Source organism: Lissotriton helveticus, chromosome 6, assembly GCF_964261635.1.
Source record: "Lissotriton helveticus chromosome 6, aLisHel1.1, whole genome shotgun sequence".
Lineage (NCBI taxonomy): Eukaryota > Metazoa > Chordata > Amphibia > Caudata > Salamandridae > Lissotriton > Lissotriton helveticus.
This window is the reverse complement of record NC_136067.1, coordinates 517,569,232-517,591,893: the sequence shown is the minus strand read 5'-3', so window position 1 is coordinate 517,591,893 and position 22,662 is coordinate 517,569,232. Positions and strand designations below refer to the sequence as shown.

The window sequence follows — 22,662 nt, the reverse complement described above, 5'->3', positions numbered from 1 at the left end:
TTGCAGTATCCAAAAGGAACAGGAAACTGACCATGAGCATGCTGTGCAGAGCAGTCCTACTGTTGAATAAGATCTGGACTGGAGCTCACTGCGGAGAAATGAAGGGAAGTGCTGAGAGGGCTGCACATGGAGCTGTGATTACAAACAATTGAGAGATGTGCATGGGTAGTCAACATCTGAAACCCAAAGCTACATGAGCGGTTAGGACTGAGGATCCCCCCTCCCCCCATGTCAGGGAATCTAATGGTGGGATAGATTAGAGTCGACCTGATAGGACTCTTAAGAGTAACGTGTTATTCCCGAAGTGGCTAAAAGATACCTGACTCTTTCAAAGTTCAAGTTTCTTTTGTTTCCTGATTATATGGCAACTGTTCATGCCAACATAACATTTTCTAAACCATCAAACACAGGATTGGAGACGTGAAAAGATGTACATGCTTCACTTTCCTGTGAAACTGCGGATCATAACTGGGGCAAAATCAGTGTTCTTCAACAAGTCACAAGACCCATGAGAGAAAGGACTGCCCACTCTGACTAAACTGTGGACTCCCCACTACAGGAAAAGAAAGATGAAATGTAGAAGAGACTGCTTAAGATCAAACCATGAGCAAATTGAAAGCAGGAGGAAAAGAAGACTTCGCCCAGAGAAGTGCCCACAGACAAAGATGCTACGACATTTGCAACAGCTTCTGAAGAAAAACATTCAGACACTGATGACCAGATGTCCCCTACGATACCATCAATGACCTATATAAAGGTCTAAAAATCTTTGTATATCTGGACTGTATCTAGTGAGAGTCCCGCCAATCCAAGCATTAAAAATTGGCCCAGGCAGCTTCTTTTACTAGTGCCAATTCACTTCAACAGGAGTCAGACTACTGCGAGACTGAGTGCTCTAATTGGCTGCCAGCAACATGAGATAAATGTTACTGGCAGCCATTACAGGACTCTGGGTTTAGAAAAACAAAACATATAAGAGGGGCAGGTTAGGGATACCCTGAGGGGAGGAAGGGGCACAGGGACCCCTCTAGCACAAAAATGAAGAAAATGGCAGCCCAGAGCTGTATTGTTTAATTAAGGGGCTGAGATGTTTTTAGCCTCGGTGACCCCATCTCCTCGGGCCCAATTTAATTAATATGGGGAGGAGGTGCATGACACCCCTTCCAGGCCATATTTATCCCTGAGGACCCTATCCCTGGGTCCCAGTTTAATTAATACGGGAATGGGGCAGTTTGCTTCCCTCCCCAAGCTGTACTTGGCCACCAGGACCCCATCCCCGGGGCCCAAAGTATTGATTAAGGGAAAGGGGCGGGCCATTCCTGAGCCTTTAAAAGGCCCTGGGCACCACATCCCCCAGGGAGCCCACCCCCGGGACCAGCGCGGGCCGGGAAACATGTTTGCTCCCTTCTGGTGCGTGCATTTTTACGTCTCTTGCCAAATGTGAGCAAACACAAAGTCTTCTTCCAGAAGACGGGAGCTTTAAAAATGCTCCCATCAGCTGGGAGCAGACTTGTATTCTGTTCCATGCCCGCACAGATGCAAGCACATAAACAGAACAAGATATTGCTGCTGCCCGGAGGGCGCAGCATAGATAGCTGCTCCCTCTGTGCAGTAGCAATGCCGCTCCAATAACATGTGGGGAACCGACTGGGACTGCGTGGGCCCTGGGCTCCACCCGGGGTCCCCAATGTGGTGTTTCTGGGTTCCCCAGCTGGGCACTGGGGCACCCACCTATATTAAAATCAGACCCCAGGGAATGGGGTCACCAGGGCTATGTCAGGCTTGATGAAGTGGAGGGGGCCATGTGCCCCCTCCCCTTTAAAATAAAAATGACCCTTAGGGTTGAGAATCCCAGGGCCTAATGAAGTTTGGGAAGGGGGCCACGTTGCCTCCCTCCTCTTTCAAAAAATTACAGTCATGGGGGATGGGGTCCCCGGGCCTATTAAGGCTCAGGCAGGAGGTCAGCACGCACTCGTCCCCTTAGATTTTGGCCCCAGGGAATATGTTTCCTGGGGCAAAACCAGGCTTAGATAGGGTGGGCCCCCTCCCCCGTAAAAAAAAATAGGGATGGGGTCCCCAGGAAATAATAACGTTCAGGAGGGGTGGCCGTACGGCCCCCATCACTTGCTTTGCATTTGGCGCAGCGGAATGGGGTCCTCAGGCCTATTAGGGCTCGGTGAGGGGTGCCAGGTATGACCCCTCCCCTTTTTATTGAAACTGGCCATGCGGCTGGGATCCCGGGCCAATTAAGGTCAGGGAGGGGATTGCATGTCCCCCTCCCCTTAATATGCATGTTTTGCCCCAGGGACGGCATCCCTGGGGGCCTAAGACCAACCGTATGCTGCGCATGCCAAATTCTGTGCGTAGGGTGGGGGTTACCAGCCTGCTGGTGGTTTGGCCACAGATCCTGGAGGCAGGCCAAACCCTGTGGCCAACATCCCATTGAGCATGGCCAAAGACTATGTGCAGCATGGGTTTGGCTGCCTGTAGTGAGTTAGAAGCAGGGCCTGGCTTTAAGACCGGGCCTGTGACTGTCCCCACGCCACACATGACCAAAGGCTGCGCGCAGCCTTGGGGTTGGTTGCTTGCGGGGTTGGATGCAGGGCCTAGGTGCAAGCCTGGTCCTGCAGCCAATCCCACAGCATGTGTGACAAAAGCCTATGCAAAGTGTGTGGTTGGCTGCCTTCAAGGAGGTTGGCTGCCTCCGACCAAGGTCTGTAAGCAACGCCCTGCTATGCACATCCAAAGGCTTTACGTATGGTAATACTCAACTGTTATTTTTTTTATTTTTAAAGAATCTCCAGTCTGCGTTAAAATTATAGTTAAAGTAGAGCCGCAGAGACCTATTCCTTGGGGCAAAATTAAATTTTACGGGTAAGGGACATGAGGCCCCCTTCACCGAGACACTTGTAGGCACCAGGAACCTTTTCCCCAGGTCCAAATGTAATTATAAAGAGAGGTGGGTATGCAGCCCCCATCCCTGGGTCTCTGCTGGGCCCTTGGGACCCCATAACCCGGGCCAAATAATTTTAAAAAATGGGAGAGGCGCCATGCTACCCTCAGTGGTATCCACTCCACAACACAGTTTTGTGAGAAGCCCACGGCCGGGACACTGTGGTTCCCTACCAGGAAGAGTGTTGGCATACCCTGCCCTCACTCTGCTGGGCAGGTAAATCCACTTTGCTTCTGAATGGCTGGAACAGTTAAAAACAGCTGCTGCTGCCGGGTGGGAGCAAAGACAAAGTGGCTGCTCCTGCCAGTACCCTGTATGGCACTGGTTAGTGACCCAGCTGGGGCTAGGATCTCCCCCACTGCCCCCAATGTAGTAATTTGTGGGTGCCCTGGGTGGGCAGTGGGGCACCTATTCACCCAATAGAGGCTCTGGGCGATGGGGCCCCTGGTTCATTAAGGCTCGGGGAAGGGGGCCATGTGCCTCTCCCCTGATTTTAATAAAAACGCCCCAGTGCATTGGGTCCTCGGGCCCAAGGTGGCTCAGGTATGGGCTTGCACGCCCCTCTTTATTTTTAGAAAATGGTCCCCAGGGGATGGGTCCCCAGGGCCACTTGTGGCTTGGGAAGGGGGCCAGGTGCGTTTCAAAAAATTTGAAAACTGTCCCAAGGAATGGGGTCCCTGTGGCCTGAAAAGGCTCAGGGTGGACACACGCCCCCCTCCCCTCATAAAATAAATATAGGGGTGTTCCGGGTGGGCACCAGTACACCCCCATTAAATATTTAAAAATAAAAAGTGAATAATAAGTGAGCAACAGGCGCTGCTCATTCACCGCTCGGAGTGCTCCATAATGCCCTGTAAGGGCTTTATTTTTATAATTCTTTTCAGCTTCGTGGTGCCCCTAGAATAGGCTCGGCTCTAGACACATGCATTTTCGATATTTCTTTTTAAAGCACTTCTACCTGGACCTCTATGCTTTTCAGCTTGAGGGCAGTGGCCTCTTGTGGTTATTTTTGTGACTTAATTTTCTGGGCTGAAAAATGTTAAAGGAAAGACTTGAGTTATAGTTACCTTAGGGTGTGTGTGTGTGTGTGTGTGTGTGTGTGTATATATATATATATAAATATATAAATATATATAATATATATATAAATATATATATATACACACACACACACACACACTACTGGTTGCCAGTAGGTTGTTATAGTTAGGACCTATTTTCCATAGGAAATTTGCAACATTCCATTCCTAATAACTTTGGCGCCGATTGACGAATCTTCGCGAAATGTTCAAAACTCATGGAGCGCTCCGGTCTACCCCTATCTTTCAAGTTTCGGGGTGATTAGTCAAGTGGGGGCCGAGAAAAAAGGGGGGTCCCAAAACGTGTTTTCCCCATGCAATTTCCCATAGGAAACTTTAGACACGGCTACAGCCCGAACTGCTGAATGGAATTACACCAAATTTGGCAAAAATGTAGCCCTTGGTTCAGAAAGAACCCTTTTTGTTAAATGTTGTAAATCCGTTCAGTAGTTGCTGAGAAAATAAATCAAAATAAAAAAGTTTCGATATCTATGGCCGCGGAGGATCCATGCACCCTCCCGATCACAAGCTTTATGCTGATTGGCTGTCAACACTCCAAACCAGGAAGTGTTGGCAGCCATCTTGTGCCTCAGTAGAACCGAGGCACAAGAAATCAGTCAAACAAGTGCGCAAAACACAAAAAGGGGGCAGGACTGCCTAGGCCTGCTAAGGGGGTTCCACAAGGAACCCCAGGGCCCCAAAAAAAGTATTTTTTTTTTTAAATCGGCAAAATCCATGCAGGGTGTGCGGATCTGGCAGTGAAAAAAAAAACAAAGCGAGTGCTCCTGCGCTTCGTTACTAATTAGCCCCCCCAAATCCCGGGGGCAATATATGTACTGTAATGGGGGGCCCAAAGGGGCCCCTCAGCCCCGGGGACCGCCACCCCCGGGGCTCTTAAAACATATTGGCAGGGGCTCACAGCCCCCCCTGCCCTGGGGACCGCCACCCCCCGGGGCTTATTAATTACGTGTGGGGGCTGAAAGGCCCCCTCCAGCCCTGTGGACCGCCACCACCGGGGCTACTAAAATAAATGGGTGGGAGAGACTCCCCCAGCCCCGGGCACCGCCACCCCAGAGGCTTAATGAAATCATTTGCGGGGGCTCTCAGCCCCCCCCCCAGCCCCGGGGCATAAAAAATACATGGAGGCCCCCCAAGCCAAGCCCCAGGGACCGCCACCCCCAGGGGTTGTATGGTAAATATTTGCGGGGGGCTCATGGCCCCCCGCAGTCCCGGGGACCGCCACCCCCCAGGCTTTTTTAAAAATAAATAATCCTGTGGGGGGCTTGAACCCCACCACACGCCCCAGGGACCGCCACCTCCCCGGGGTCCTAAGTATTTAACGGACCCCCAAGCCCCCGGGACCACCCCCCGGGGCTTTGTAAATGTTGGGAGGGGGGCTGCGCGGCCCCCCTCCTGGAGCCTTCGATGGCCCCGGGGACCGCCACCCCCGAGGGCCGGCTCCTGCAGTGCCCACCCCAGGGACACTGTAGTTTGCTATGGCAGGGCGGGAGCCTCGCGGCTCCCGTCCTGCCATAGCAAACTGCTTTGGATTTTGGAAAAGAGAGCAGGAAACCTCTTCCAAAGACGGTTGCTTTTCCACATGGGGAGCTGCATATTAGCAGCACCCCATGTGGAAAAGCAATGCCGGCTCCCGCAGGATGCGGGGCGCCGGCGGGACCATGAGGAGATTGGGGACCCCACCAGAGTCCCCAATGGAGAGGGCCAGCCCCGGGGCTGGAAGTGGCCCCGGAGTGGGTCCACGCGTCCCCCCTCCCCAATTATAAAAAATATATTTAAAAAAAAAAGGAAAGGCCGGCCCTGGGGGATGGGGTCCTAAGGAGGGGGGCTACGCAGCTCCCCTCCAATGATTAATGAAACAACAATTAAATGGCCATACCCCAGGGGATGGGGTCCCCGGGGCCAATTATGGCTTTGGGAGTGGGGACACGCGGCCCCCTTCCGAAAAAAATTTGAAAAAAATAAAAAAGGGGTCAGGCCCCGGGGAATGGGGTCCTCAGGGCCTAAAAATTGGGAAAAAAGGGAGGCAAAATAACCCCCCTACTTAATTTTTTTTTTTTAAATGACCGGCATTGCGCTAGAGGCCCCGCCCCCTCCCTGCAGTACTATGCAAATGCCCCCCTGGCGCGTTTGCAGTTGGGGAACTCATTTCCCTTCAATACTGGGGGTCCCTGGGGGCCACCTAGCCCATCAGGAACCTTCAGTATGCGCCAGGGAGCTGCGTTGCAGAGAGGTGTTCTGAGGCCACGCCCCTTTTTACACCTCTCTGCAACGCAGCTCCATGGCGCTTAATGGAGGTACCTGGTGGGCTAGTTGGACCCCAGGGACCCTCAGTATTTAAGGGGACTTAATCCCCCAACTTTAAAACGCACCACGGGCTGCGTTGAAGAGAGGTGTAAAAAGGGGCACTGCCTAGTCCACCTCTCTGCAACGCAAAGCAGTGCACTTACTGGAAGCACCTGGTGGGCTAGTTGGCCCCCAGGGGCCCTCAGGATTAAAGGGGAATGGAAAAAAGTAATGAACAGATTTAAAAAACAAAACCTGCTGCATTACAGATGTATTTAAAAAGCCAAAGAGAAAAACATATCCACATAGCATATTTTCCTGACATCCCATAAGATTTATCAGAACACATCTTTTAAATATTCATTAAATTCAGATGAGACCATCTCACTTAATGATACATTCACTCCGTGTCCTCAGAGATATTTACCTATTCCGCGGAGTCATTAACTCGTTCTTACATGCTGCTACTATTATTTTTTTTGTCTAGAAATTTACCTAGTCACTCACTCACTGACTTAGTCGCTCCCTGGCTTACTGACTCCCTCACTGATTCAGTCACTCTCACAAAGTGATACATTTACATGCTGACCAGCAAACTTGATTCTTTGTGTTTATCATGGCAGAGGTGCTCTCTCTGTTACCTTGTATACCTCCCTCCCTTTGCTGTAGAAGTGTGCTTCGTTGCTTCTCTGTTACTAGTCACTCTGAGTGCACTGATTTCAGTCCAATAGAAAATTAACTTGCTTAGTTCTTAAAATGTGACAAAGTATGCATTATGTGCGTTTTTGATATTGTAGGCATTGCTTGAAGAATGGACCTCAAAGGCACCAGAAGTCCAGAAATTAAACAAGAAAGGGACATCGTTGTGCAGCTTGATAAGTGCTGTGACATCCCCTGCAAAATCCAGGGCAGGCAAAAAAGCAGGTATGAACTTGTATAGCTAACATCTCAGGTGCTTATACCAGCTTTAATGGCATATCTGGGGAACACCGGAATGACATGGCACCCAGTCTCGCTCCAAATGTAAATCAATATGCACTGCAAACACTGCTTTCAGTTTTGTAACAACTCTCTGGTAATAGTGCTCTACAATGCCTGAAATGAGCTAATCTTTATGGAAGCGCACAATCCAAACCGCTCTGTAACCTACACTACCTGTATCTTCTCTTTCACAAAAGCACTAACCAGGACCTGTTTTAGTCATGGGCGAACTAGGCCCGGTTTAGACCTAGATAACTTTTTTGTATTTCTTTTTTATTTCCAGCACTGTTCATTTCCTCTATAAATCTTCAATCTCTTCTCTGTGCTAGTCTCCCTACATTTCCCTTTCTCCTCCTCTCATCTCCACCTCACCCACGCCCCTGCCGTGGCCACTCACCGGCAATTTAGCAGTTTCAGCATTCCGTTCATCAATTGTTCTATTTGCTTTTGTCACCCTTTGTGGAAAGGCCATGCCACTGGAGTCGAGCTAGCCTTGCTGATGAGAGGTGATACCCTGAAACCGGTCCTAGGAGGCTTGTTTCCAGTCCAGGGAGGACTTGGTCTGGCAGTTCAGGCTGAGCCGTTCCATGGGTGCAGAGTTAAGACTGATTTGCATATGGCTTGGTCTAAACTGGAATGACATGGTGTGCAAAAAAACAATAGATTTAGTCCCTGATATCTGTACTGGGGTGAATATTTGACATTGTTTCAAAATCTGTTCCATCAATTGTTCTTTCTGCATTTGTCACCCTTAGTGGGAACGGTAGGCCCAGACATGGGTCCTGTGCTTCGAGCACACATCACCCACCATGCCACTGAGGTCAAGCTAACCTGAATGATGAGGGGTGATACCCTGAAACCAGCCCCAGGATGCTTGTTTTGGGTCCAGGAAGGACCTGGACTGGCAGGTTGGACTGGACTGTTCCCATGGGGAGCAGGGTCAAGGCTGATTTGCATATAGTTAGGTCTAAATTGGAGGAGGAGTACATTTATTTGTCCTTGTTTTTCTCTCTTTTTATGCGTCCTGTAGAAAAAGGAAAATGCCATAAATTATTGTTTTTGTGCAGGAAAGTGTCCCTTCCTGCACAAAAACAATAATTTCCGCAATACAGCCACCCTTGCCACACGGCGTAAGGGTGCCTACTCTGGCACATGGCAGCCAATTTTGCGACAGTGCAGGGAAAAGTGCACAGATGTGTCGTATCGTTGTGAATACGATGCATCCCTGTGCTTTTAAAATGATGCAGCTCGGCACCTCAAAATGTCTTGCAGGACCTCGTTATTTAAAGTTTGCCATCTGGGTCATGTCCCGCCCTCTGACACTTAGCCTGGATGCTGCTCTTCAGATTCGCTAAACAGAGTCAGAAATAGTGGCACTGAACTTTAAAGAGCGGTGTTTGATGAGTCAGATGAAGAGCAAAAGCAAGTATTGTAGCTGTGGGGAGCCTCCGGCGCACAGTGTGACACTGAATATTCGCGGTGGAATGTCCTGGAACCTTTACAGACAAAAATACTCAGAAATGTAAATACACATAAATAATCAACATGGACAGAAGCTCCTTGGCTTCATTATTTATCTCCCATTTTCTTGATTACTCTGTTGTTTCAGTTAGGTGGGTAGCTCCAGAGCCCAGCTCAATCACCTTCAGGCTTTTCATATGGGATAAATCGAACGAGAGCATGTGCCCAAGTTAGAGGCATAATAAGTTTGTAGCACTACCAATTTGAAAATGTTGAATGGATAGTTGAGAACAGGTAGTGTTAAAAGGTTTTTGCAACTTACCCATGTTACCTCAAGAAAGCAATTTAGAGTGCATTGAGTATATCAGGGTAATTATATTTTGGAATAGTTTCAACATAGCTAATATTTCAGTCAACTGTTTTATTACTCTAAGGAGCAGTTAAATAACCTTGCTTTAAAATGGCTTTTCTAAAACATCTTACCTGAATTCTGCGCTGCTTGTTTTTTGTTTTGTTTACTCGTAGGAAGAGTCATATCAAACAGTGAAGAAAAGCCTGCTGTCTCAAAAGGGTTCCTGACTAATAAAGGTAAGGCTCCAGTCCATGGTCCAATGGGATCACTGTGTTTTTGTGTAATGGAGACAGAGTGTACTCATAGATTTGCCTCTTTGGGCAACTGTTCCTGACAGGTGTGTTAAAGGTAAACTGCTGCTGACAGCACAATTGTTATCTTTGTCCATACCATATGATCTGAGGTCTCTTTTACACTTGTGCAGGCTACAAGTGACATACTATGTATATGCAAGAGGTACGTTGGGCTGTCTTTCATCGACTAGGGCTCCTCCTTGAGGGATTTCCTACCACTAAAACTGAGACCAGAGACTAACCACCTCAAAGCCAGAAAATCCTCAACGGCCAACTTCTTTTTTTTTTTTTTTTTTTTCTTTTTCAAAAACCTTTATTTGAGCAAGCATAGAAAAATACAAGAATGGGCCTACAACCTCACGGGCTGGCCGCTAAGAATAAGGCACAAGGCATAAATTAGAATGTACACCCGTGGTCAGGCACAAATCCAGCACAAAGCATTACTCCCAACATATCACAGAGCATTTTGAATTTTTATTTTATACAAAAAGAAAAAACAAACACGAAAGGCGAATGCACGGTAATTAAGGTCAGCCCAAAGAACGGAGGGGATGGTTCACGATCAGGAGAACATACCCAGAGCCCAGAGGCTCCAACAAGGTCGGGGGGGGGGGAGCAGCGGGGAGAATAGGAAATTCAAAAAACAGTATGAAAGGGTTCCGGGAACGCTCGCCTAGGGAGATAGGACAACCTCAGTAGTGCCCACAAGGGGAGGGGTACAGATATCCCCACGATATTCATTCCACTGACCCCAAATCTTCGTCCACGCCCCGGGTCTGCCCCTGGCCACATAAACAGTCTTCTCACGAAACATGGACCAGTCCATGTTGTCCTCCCATTTCGAGACCTCAGGGGGCTTGGATGCGCCCCAAAGTTGGGCAACATCCCGTTTCGCAATCATGTAACCCAAGGTAGCCCATCTGGTCTGGGCCACAGAGTAGTCAGTGGGCTCCCAAACATTCAACAGACATCGTCGAGGCTCCGGCCGCAGGGCCACACCAGTCACATCAGTCATCACCTCAAGCACAGCAGTCCAATAAGCCGCTACAACCGGGCACTCCCAAAGAATGTGTAAAAAGGTAGCACTCGAACCACAACCACGCTTACATAACCCATCCAAGGAAAAGCCCATCTTCACCAGACGCGGACCAGTGACATACACTCGATGAAGGATCTTAAGTTGAACCAAACGGAGACGGGCAGGAATGGCTACCTCCATGGGAGAAGAGAGTGCCGATTGCCAATCTTCATCGTCTAGTTCCAACCCATCGCCGACCCAAGCCTCCCGAAGTCGGACCAATAAGTCCGCCCGATTATTGATCAGCTTCTTATAGATCAGGGAAATAGTGCTATCAGGCAGGTGCCCATCAAGGACACGATCTTCGAGGGGGGAAGACTCGGGCAGGGCCTCATCAGGAGTCAAAACTGAGGCGAGGGCGTGCCGGACCTGCAGATAACGAAAAAATTCCCTACCATTCAAACCATATTCCGCCTGGAGGGCCTGGAACGACTTCACACTACCCTTCGAGCACACATCACCCACCTTACAAATCCCAATCATATCCCAGCGGTCGAAACCCTTGGTAGACCAGAGACAACCCAATCGTTCCGAGGCATAAAGCGGCGTTGCCAGCGTCAATCGATCCTCCCATCCCAAACTCACATTCGCCGCTCGCCACACAGTTACTGCAATCCTGGACGGGCCCACGAGATGGCGCCCGGCAGAGCGAGAATAAAGCGCTCTATTAAAGTCCCCACCCGGCAGCTGGAGTCTATCCATCTCGAATGCAGGATTCCGACCCGGCGAAAACATCACGTGGTTAATAGCAGACAACTGGGCCGCCCAGTAATATCGCTTGATATCGGGGAGCGCCATGCCCCCGTCGTACCAAGGGATGGTGAGTTTCGCGAGGGCAATACGTGGACGTCCGTCCCAAATCAATTGCCTTTGAAGACTCTCGATCTCCCGGAAATAGGTCTTGGGGATAACGTCATAGAAGTTCTGGAGTGCGTAAAGGAACCGCGGCAAGGACATCATTTTAAACAGGGCCGCCCTGCCAAGAGGAGACAAAGGAAGCTTACGCCAACGGGCCACGTCCAGTCGCAATCTAAGCAACGGGGGGAGGAGATTACGCTCAAAGCGGAGCGAGGAATCCAGCGTAATAAAAATCCCTAAATATTTGAAGCCAGACTGGACCACCTGGATAGGAAGTCTGCTCGGCAATGGGGGCAAGACACCCGAAAGAACATACACGCAGGACTTGGCCCAGTTAATAACGAGGCCTGAGTTGGCACCAAAGGAAGCAAGTACGTCAAATAAAACAGACAGAGATTTACGCGGGGAGGTGAGATACAAAAGAATGTCATCCGCGTAAAGTGAAACGCGGTCCTCAAAGTCTGGAGACCAGCGAATCCCCTTGAGCGAAGGTTCCCACCGAAGCCAAGCAGCCAATGGTTCCAGGGGCGAGTGCAAAAAGCAACGGAGACAAGGGGCATCCCTGACGGGTACCCCTACCAAGGGTGAAAGGAGCCGAAACTCTACCATTTACCACTACCTGTGCCAGAGGTTCCTCATATAATAACTTGACCCAACCAATAAACTCAGGCCCGAAACCAAATTTCTCAAGAGCCGCCCAAAGATAAGGCCACTCCACAGTGTCGAAAGCCATTGAGGCATCCAACGATGCCAAAATGGCCGGCTCCGTCAGAAGCCCCGCCCTCGCAATCGCGCCGTGAAGACGACGTAGGTTCAGAGCCGTGTTGCGATGCGGGATAAATCCGGATTGATCTGGATGGACCAAGTCACCAATGACCGTCAGGAGGCGGGACGCCAGGAGTTTCGCCAGTATCTTGGGTTCAACATTTAGCAGGGATATGGGCCTATAGGAGGAACAAAGGTCTCGCGGTTTACCATCCTTGGGGATGACGACTATCGTGGCCAGTCGCTGATCATAAGGGAGAATACCCCGGTCCCGGGACTCCAGAAACATGGCGCGAAGATATGGCGCCACCCTGTCGGGACGCAACTTGTACAGTTCAATTGGCAACCCGTTCGGGCCCAGTGCTTTGCCCGAACGGAGTGAACGGATGGCAGTAGCTATCTCATCAACAGTAAAGGGGGAGTCCAACGCCACACGATCCAAATCGGAAACACTGGGCAGAGCTATATCACGCAATAGAAGGCGAGAGTCAGCCACATCTCTCACAGACACAGGGGTATACACCACACGGAAGTACTCAGCAAAACGGTCAACTATTCCAATCGGGTCCGTCACACTCTCACCACTCGAAGACTGAATCACCGGCACCACACGATTAGCTCTCTCCTTCTTATCCAGCCACGCCAGCAATTTACCCGCTTTGTCACCCACATCATACAAACGACCCTGTTGCTCCCGAAACATCACCCTAGCAGCATCCGTGACCATGGATTTATAGGCAAATTGTTTCAGACCCAGGGCATGGAGTTTCGCAGACGTGACACCAGACTCCAAAGCATCCTCCAATGTAGAAATCTCTCCCTCAAGGTCCACCACCTCCCTATTCCTCGCCCTCTTAGCTTCAACAATAAGGGAGAGGGCCTGCCCACGAATCACCGTCTTAAAGGCCTCCCATAGGGACACAGCCGAGGAAACAGACCCCTCGTTATCCAGAAAATACGCGTCCAAAGACTTAAGCAGAAGGCTACGGGTCTCGGGGGAGGTAAGGTACCACGGGTTGATGGGAGCCACCCGGCCCACTGCCTCCACTCCAACCTCAAAACGAAGCCAGAGCGGAGAGTGGTCAGAGATACCCCTGGGTAAGTGTACAATCTCACGCACCGCTGGCGACTGAGCCGCAGGCATCAGGAAATAATCCAGCCTAGACAGACTCCCATGGGCCCCAGAGTGAAAGGTGTACTGAAGCTGAGTAGGATGTAGAAGCCTCCAGCAATCCACCAAGCCAAAGGTATCCAAAAATCCACCCAACCATTGTTGGGCCGCAGGAGTATCTCTAGGGGGGTGGCGATCGTGGAGACCTGAGAACACCGAATTAAAATCACCAGCCAGAAAGAGAGTACTATCAGGGAGATCCAACAAGACACGGCCCAAATCTGAAAAGGTAGAGGTCTGCAAGCCGGGGGGCACATAAACAGTAAATAAGGAGAGGGCACGACCTTCATAGCGACCCACAAGGACAGCATATCGCCCCCGGTCGTCCTGAATCACATCATCAATAGCCAGGGGGAGGGAAGCCCGAACAAGGATACCCACACCCCTAGAACCCGAGGTAAACCCCGAATGTGCTACGAGGCGATAGCCCCACCTATTCATTGCATGACAAACATTGCCTACCAAATGCGTCTCCTGCAGGAAAACAATATCAGGAGATAAACGTCGTATACATTTCAACACCACACTTCGTTTGATACGATCCCCCAGACCGTTAACGTTCCACGAAACAAATCTCAACCCGCTACCCCCCATCCCACCCAACAAAGCCAAAACCCCCCACCAATGAGCATGACACCAGAAACATTTTCAAATACAGGATAAAGTCGCCTTGAAAACAGAACACACAAACAACAAACTTCCCAACCACCCTCCCCCCAAATAACAAGGAAACACCCCCCACCCTGCACCCCTGCAAAAAGCTAAAAAGCCACCCCAACCTGCAGTGTGCCTGTCGCCCAAGAACCCCTATTCTACACAAAGACCCCGGAGGAGGAAAGGTTCGGTACCACCCGCCACCCCGATCAAGACCAATGACGAAAAAAGAACATACATAAAACATATAAGCAATAGAGGAACACAGGCATACACCCCTGGAGAAGTTATTCAAAACAAGGCACCAGGCATAGACGCAATGTTCAGCTCTCTACACCACCTTCAGCACCGCCCGGGTGGGCCTCGGACTCAGTCTCAGGAGGTCGGCTAGGCAAGGAGTCCAGCCAGTCATTCACAGCATCCGGCCGATCAAAGAAGAAAGGTCGGTCATTATACTCAACCCGCAGCCTGGTCGGAAAGAGCATAGCGTAACGCATCCCCATGTCCCTAAGACGCTTCTTGGCACCACGAAATCCCATCCGCTGCTTCTGGACCTGTTGGGAAAAGTCCGGATAAAAGTTCACCGTGGCATTCTCAAAGGCCACCGGGCCCTTCACCCGCGAAGCCTGCAGGATAGCGTCCCGATCTCTATAGTGGAAAAGCTTCGCAACAATAGGTCTCGGCGGGGCGCCTGGCTTACCCTGGCCCCCCGGAACACGATGTGCGCGTTCCACTGTGAAAAATATACTACGGCCAGATGGAGAAAGGTGGTTCTGGATCAGGTCTTCAACCAGGAGATCAACCGAGTGGGGTTCTGGGTTCTCCGGCACACCAACCACGCGAACATTACAGCGACGTGCCCTGTTCTCAAAATCCTCCAAGCGCCGGGTCATGAAATCGTTCACCCTACGGAGATTGCCAATCTCCGTCTGTATCTCAGAGACGTCCGTCGTGAGGCTGGATGATTTGATATCCAGCGACTTCACCTTTTCGTTCGTTTTGGAGAGATCGGCTCGAATTAGATTCACCTCGATTGCCACCGTGTCAAGTTTGTGGGCCAGGGTTTCGTACTGTTGGCCTAGTGACTCCCTCATGCCAGAAATGGCGCCCATGATGTCCTGCAAGGAGGGCTCCGTCGACGCATCCACGACGTGGTCAGATGCACCGGAACCGGGCAGGGCAGCTCCGGAGGACCCCTTAGAGTGGGTATAACGGTCCATAACATTAGATTGGACCGGACCCCCGCGCAGAGGTGTCTTCGTCTTGCGCGTCTCCCGGTCCCCTCTGCCCGCCATTTTGGAGATGCGTCACAAGGAGATTCACCAGGGTCAACGGACCGGGCACCAGAAATGGAGGCCCCGGGACCAAAAGGACCGCAAGAGGGGTATCACTAGGATAGAGGCAGCCAACGAGGAGAATAGTCCAGACAAGGCCCGACAGCCGACGCGCGTCCTGGCACCAGCTCCGGCCCGACCCTCTCACTGATGTCCCAGTCTGAGGCAGAATCGAAACCGAAACTTAAAAAGGGGACCCACAAGTCCAATCCCCCTGCCGTTGTTGTTCAACTCCAAGACGGCCACCGAACCTCACCCAGTCCCGGGCGCCCCTCAGGGGCGGAGCCCAGAAGTTCAATTCACCACAACTCAGGCACCCGGTGTCCAAATCAATTTCTGAAAAGTCCAGGTAGATTAGCCCGACGTCCTCTATACAAATCCTCGCAAAAAATCAGGATTCATGCAGGATATTATGCCTGGAGTGGCGGGGGTCCGGGGAGCGCTGTGCTCACGCGGCCATCTCGGATGCCTGCCAAGCTCCTCCCTCAACGGCCAACTTCTTTACCCCGTTTTTCATAAATTCTCTGTACCACAATCTTGCCCTATGTGATTTCTGTTCCTGCCCGGTTAGATGCACCTCCTTCATCTAGGTTCTTTTCAAGACTTTGTCATGAGGTTGGGGATATATTCAGAAGTGGGAATCTTCCAAAACGGGTCTTCCCTATCAGGTGATCCTCTTTTTCCATTCACTAGGATCGTGCACATGTTCCAAACTGCAACCCCTCCACACATCTTTACATGCCCATACCCAAAAGCAAAACTAACCACCATAGGATGGTTGGTAGCAATTTACAAACGCCTGAGAGAAAATAAAATAACACAAAATATGGGTTCATGGAGCATCTGCATTCAGCCCAGTTGGTTGCAATGGGGGCAGTGATGTATAGTCACATGTTCATGATTCTTGAAATGTATATGGTTCTTCAAGAAAGAAAAGCTAGTCTTATGCAAGTCAAAAAACATCTCTACACCAAAGTATGCCCCCACACTCAAGTTTGGATACAACATTCTGTTATATGGGCCCAGTTTTATTTATAAGAACTTCCCCAATTGCACAACCATAGAGGAAAATAAAAAAGTGATTAGTGTATTGCTTAAATGAATCCCAGCCACTGGTAATTTTCCTGGACGGCAGTTTACCATGCCACCTCTAATAGGAACCAGTCATATGGAAAGCAACCTTCGTCCTTCTCAAATAGCAACAACCCAGCCCAAATGTCAATGTCAGGTCTCCTTTGAACTGGAACACAGGCAGCCTTGGTTGCTTTAGCCTATTTGGCTTCATCAGTAGTGTGCAGCTTGAGTCCTATGGCACAGTGCATAGAGGACTCAGGTCTGGGCATGCCCGTTTCACCTATGGCATCACACTGAGAAAAACAAAAAGTGATTGTTAGATTGCTACAATTATTCTCAGCAACTGGTAATTACTCATGAGTGATTGCGAGTGGTTTAAACTACTTGCAAGCATTTCTCCCATAATTTTTGTGTGCATTAAATGCACCACCGTAAATAACCTAGAGTATGGCCAAACATGAGTCTCTTGTTTGCTGTCCCACTGGATTCAAGCACTACAACACTAATGAGTTCTAATAGGGCCTAAACCGTTCAATGGTTGCTTGTGTTTCCTTGTAGAAGGGACCTCGACTGGCAGATCAGGATGGACTTTTCCCATGAGGAGTTGGATCAGTACTGAGTTGCATATGGTGGGCCTCTATCTAGAGTGGCACAACAAGCAATTACCCCAGGTTGTAAAGCTACCCAGAGTCATTGTCAGTTGTTTAGACTACCTCCCATCATCTTTTGTTTGTTTGACTTGTGCAACCATATACATTCAAATTATTCCGGGAAAGCCATATGCAATGCACACAAACATTGTGGAGTGTTTTAGGTCCCAGATTACACCCAACACCAACTTAGATACTGTTTTTCCTGCAAAGCCCTAACTCTTTGAATTGTACCCTTGCGCTAAGGATGTTTGCACATGCGGGGTCCTGCTAGAGCTGTTAGATAGCTAAGCATGTCCTTGTGCCACTGAATTCACTGACAGTGTCAATGCTCAGGGCACACTGAGCATTGCCAGTGGGCCCAACTGCCAGTTTATATTTTCATCCAGAATACCAAGTTACAAAGATTAATAAATATTAAACATTGTTTACAAGAATGCCAACCCCTTTTTTTCTGATTTCCATGTTTGCTGCACACAGTTCTGTTTATGCGATTTCAGACTTGTTTAAGTGACATGTCGGAGACATATTCCCTTGTTTATAGAATGCATTTCTCGTGAGGAGGGTGACTGTGTAATTTCATTTCATTTGAGCTCAGACGAGAAAAAGGAGAAGAGAATGTAAGAAAAGTACTGTTCAGATTCTTGCATGGACAAATCCACTATCAAGATGTTTCAAATAATGGCTTTTCAATTAATTAACCAACATACCATAGTAAAAGCTAGGCACACACACCTGCTCAGCGCCAGGATACACTCACGGGTGATAGTGCGCTTTAACAAAACATGTAGCGTTTTAAGTATGTCGTAATGGAATTTGAGGCCCTATAATGTAAGGTAGCCTTTGGTGATTGGTATAGGAAGTGAAGTCACCCCAGTAGCGTGTCTCCATGAGGTCCACTATAAGCTGCAGGTAACTTCATTGGTTTATGCAGAACTGCATTGCCTGGAGACTTTTTTTGACAGCAAGAACTTACTTTCAGATCCAATCTAAAGTGGTTAGGTTTTGCAACACCCTGATAACCAAGGATACTGAATCCAACCTGAATGTGTTGGAAGGAGATGGCAATGACTATGAAACTCCAATAACCCCCAGCTATCGTCCGAGAATTTTAGGGCACTAAACCCGCCAGCTACACCTGCGAGCTGTTGAGGTACCTATGTCAAAAAATGTAATTCTACTCTATTCTACCCGGAGCTCACAAATCAGCACACTCCCTTATGAACATTCGAGACACGTAGTAGTCTCATCATGAAGATGAGGGTTGTGGCTTCGGTCAAAGAGTGATGAAATACAGCAGAATCTGCATGGGGTTCAACTCTGATAGACATCAGCCCATGCCTTTAAGATGTCTTCACTGCACAATTACACTTTACAGAATTATAGGCCACATTGGTAAAAAAGGTTGGTGGAGGATGTGTCTGCTCTGATGTTGCAGAACTTTGCTCATCCTCAAGGATGTATATTGGCCCATTTGGGGGTTTTGTGTAATGAGGTCCTAGTGCGCTCCAGATAATCAAGGGGTGCTACTAGACCCAAACCTCAGAGCCTAACACTACGAACGGTGGGGACTGTTCAAATTCAGAGTCTTATTCAAAATTACTTGGGGTGGGGGCGAGTCCCATCACTGTTGCAGTCCAATGCATAATACCAAGAATCATGGGTTTTGGACAACATGTTTCTTTAGTGCATTTTAATGCATACTTGCCCAGTAAAACATTTCTTACTATAACATCATTTAACATAATATAAAGGGCTTTTGCGGTTCAAAGAATGTTAGTAAAACAAATCCTAAATGTTGCATGTTAATACACATTCAACAAATATACATAATAGGATGTCATAATTCTGGTTCTAATTCTAGTTTCATTGAGAGTTAATGGAAATTGATGCACTATAAAATACAGCGAATCCCTTGCACAGGTCTTAATTTAAGAGGGCTTCAAAATACTTTTGTAATACATTTGGGCTTTCTCCACTTCATTCTTCCCCACCAGACATTTTGGAAAGCTGTGGCAAATGGTGCAGTTTGATACCCTAACTTTAGTCATTGATCTAGGGAATGCAATAAATGAATGAAAATAATGTTTAGTAGTCTCAATGATATTCTCCTTGCTGGAAAATGTTTGAAATGGGTTACAACGAGAGTGTTTATGAGAAATTAGTTGATGTATAAACAATCTAGCTCATTCACTTTTGTATTCATGTGATTTGAATTTTGTACCCTAACCTTTAAATTAATTTTTCTACATAAATTTGTATTTTTCTAAAAAAAAGTATACACCCGTCCTTTTTTTCTTTGCTAATATATTCGCTTTGAATTAATATGATTTATTCTGTCCATTATGTTTGTTGAAGTCACTGGCTAGGGCTTTTCAGATACAGTTATTTGAATCAATAAGATATTTTGTAAACATATTCCCTTGTAGGCAAACTCACTTGTTCTAGAATGATCTAAAGGCGCAAATATAGCTACTGGGTTATAATGAGCCTTCCACCATGAGGCAAATTCTATCATGTAGGACTGAGACTTCTCTCAAGCAGGGCACAGATCATCACTTAAGGATTAGGTATCATCAGTGCTGAACATCTACTAGAAAACGGCGAGTGGCATGAGTGAAGAAAACTGGCTAAAATAAAAATTAAAAGACATTTGGAAAATTGCCCCAATGGGGGCAGGTGGACTGCATGGGACCATTCAGATAGAAAAGAGATAAGCCACATAAGGGCAGTACATTAGGTTGTTCCAGTCAATGGATAAGCACTGGGTGGGAAATGTGGTACTGTGGTCATGTAATATATGGACTGCTCTACTTCCTTGAGCATGAACCAGGTGCAAGTCATTTAACACAGAAACTAGAGCTACTTCCATCCTGTGGAGAAGGTAAATCCCAGCTTTAACATTGCCAAGGAGTTAATTACATTTTATGAAGGAAAAGAGTTAAAGCTCAACTGATTTTGGAGGGCAAAGGGATAGGTAAGAAGTTACTAAGACGTTTAGGTCTGCTGATGGTATTTTCAGCAGAGGAACAACTATGTATTTTCCACTCAGAAAGATTTAATGCGGAGGCAAAGTAGATATTGCTAAGAGAGAATGGGCAAGATGTCTAGAACTCAGGTCAGGACACAAGCTGGAGAGGAAGTTCTCCACAAGGTAGATTTAATAGGTAATGAGAAGTGAGAGATTACATGGAAAGGCAGGCTGACGTTCATCAAAACAAAGAGGGTGGGTTAAGATTACAACATTGAAAGAAGGGTGACACACAAATGTAAAAAAGTAAAAAATTGACATAGAATTGCAACCCACAGTGGAAGGCTCAGTGAACTTAACGATCGATTCTCGTTGGACAATTTCTCTCTACTTTAATTCTAGAAGAAAGGCAATACGAGCAGGTAGTCTAATGTTTATTTTAGTTCTCAAAGGCCAGGAAACAGGTGGCTTTAAGAGAGACTATGAAGTCATGTGGCCATATTTTTCAGAGTTCTGCACTGATTTTTTTACTTTAGACAGTGCTTCACAATACCTTGGGACGGACGGAGTGCTTCTTGAAGAACAGCCATTTTTTAGTATGGCAATGCTTTCCAGAGCAGATTTTAGCCACATGTGGTAACTAGAATCTGGCCTTTAGCAAGGGTGAGTTTGGTCCTTATTGAGGGCGCCAACCTTCAAAGGGGTGCACTGAGATGCCTTTGTTAAGGTCATGGATGCAGCAGTCTCGGGGGCGTGGCTTAAGAGTCGATGGGGAAGGCTGCGTGAGCACTGCGCTCTGCGCCCAAACCCCCATAATTCTCCTGCATTAGATGCCTCCCGGGACCCCCGGAATGACCTGCTACAGTGGGAAGCGTCCTGGAGTGGAGGGGGCGCCGAGGCTTGCCTATTGAGGAGCGGGGGCGGGTCGTGCTCCCCGCGGGACTGAGCGTAGGTGCCGCGCACTGTCGAGACCAAAATGGCGCCGACTCCGGACTTCACTTCCGACCGGGCCTTGCAGTGAGTGGCCACGGTCGGCGGCGGAGTACTGACCCCTTAGCAACCGGGGGGGTATCAACAGCGACGCTACCGGGAGGATGAGAGTCTCGACCGGAGGAGCGGGAGTGACTTAACCCGAAGATTGCGAGCTGAGCACTCTGCCTGGCAGGGGAGGCGGGCCCTGAAGCATGCCGCAGATTGAAGGCCGAGCACCCGGCTGCCCTGCTCGCCAACCTAGCGGGGAATCCGGGACACCCCTTGGATCGGAGTCCCCCAGACGCGCTCTCGACGCCCAAGGGGGAGTTCCCCTGTGGATTGTACAGTGGTATCCCCGGAGAACCCAGCGAAGTGCGTTGGACGCTCTCTACCGGCGGCCCCTGCCCTACCACGCAGCATACGGACAGGGCGGCTGGGCTGCTTGAGATCGCGGGCCTTGCTGGGCGGAGTGGGCAGTGTGCTGGGTGAGCGCAATTGCGAGAACCCCCCCTGGCACCAACAGAGCGGTGGCCGATCCGTGCAGCGCGGCTGGCAGCGGACCTGCGGGGTTCAGTTGGCCCGCCCCTGCCCCACTTGCCATTGGCATTGAGTGGGTGCACCATAAGGACATTAAAGGAACGATTACAAGAGTGCAGCCCACCCGCTGCGGCCTATACTGGTCGGCCCCCTTTGGGATGAGCCCTGCAGGTGGCACTGAAGCACCTCGACCCCTAACCCTTAACATGCACAGTGGGACTGCAAGCTGGCCATGGGGCTGCTAGAGGAGCGCGACAGTGAGGTGACAAGAGGAGTGCCTGGACCTGAGAAACTTGTGGACAGAGTGAAGCAAACAGAAACTACACTTCAGGAGTTGGGCCCTGCACAGACCGCGCTGTCAGCATCAATGGTGGGTGTCCTGGATCGGCTCATGGTGCTTGAGCGGAGGGCTGAGGACATGGAAGGCAGGAACAGACGCAACAACATCTGCGTGGTGGGCCTGCCAGAGAAAACTGAGGGGTCGGACATGGTGAGCTACTTAGAAAATTGGCTGCAAACTGTTGTGGCCCCTGAAGGGCTATTGACTTTCTACACTCTGGAACGGGCACACTGGGTGCCAGCAAAACCATCGTTGCAGGGTCGCCCTCCGTGGCCGGTGATAGCGCGCTTGCTGCACTTTCGCGATCGTGACCTGCTTCTCCGGAAGGCCCGTAGTGACGGCCCCTACCAAGTGGACAACAGCAGTGTTACTATATTTCCGGACTATTCGTTCGACACGCAACGACGTCGCATGTCCTTCCAAGCTGTGAAGAAGGAATTACGGGCGGAAGGTATTCAATACTCTCTGTTCTTCCCAGCTTGGTTGCGCATTGCACTGGACGGAAAAGCCCACTTTCATGACATGCCGGAGGATGCGTGGGATTGGCTGGAATTGTACAGAGCGGGGAAAGATGGCCGAGTGCCGGTGACGCTGGAACTGGCAGCTGACTCTCAGCCTCGTAGGTCGCAGAGGTTGCGGCGTCGCAGGCGGGCCTTACGGAAGCCATCGCTCTCGCAGACGGCCATAGAGTGCAAAGGAGCCCTGGAAGCGGTGTCGGCGATCTCCGTTGAACTACGGAGGACCACACCGGAGGCATCAGATCTTGGCAGTGATAAGGGTCAATCGGAGGCGGAAACGTATGTATCAGACGATCAACAGCTACCAACAGTTACTC

General features: G+C 49.3%; 1 protein-coding gene across 2 annotated transcripts in view; it reads left to right on the top strand.

Moving 5' to 3' along the window:
• DST (dystonin) overlaps positions 1 to 22,662 on the top strand; it is a 1,569,532-nt gene that overhangs the window by 1,048,559 nt on the left and 498,311 nt on the right. For both annotated transcript variants that reach the window (XM_078647976.1, XM_078647975.1), the window contains 2 exons: positions 7,134 to 7,260; positions 9,304 to 9,366. In XM_078647976.1, coding sequence (XP_078504102.1) covers positions 7,134 to 7,260; positions 9,304 to 9,366 — 190 coding nt within the window. The remainder of the gene's footprint in view (positions 1 to 7,133; positions 7,261 to 9,303; positions 9,367 to 22,662) is intronic.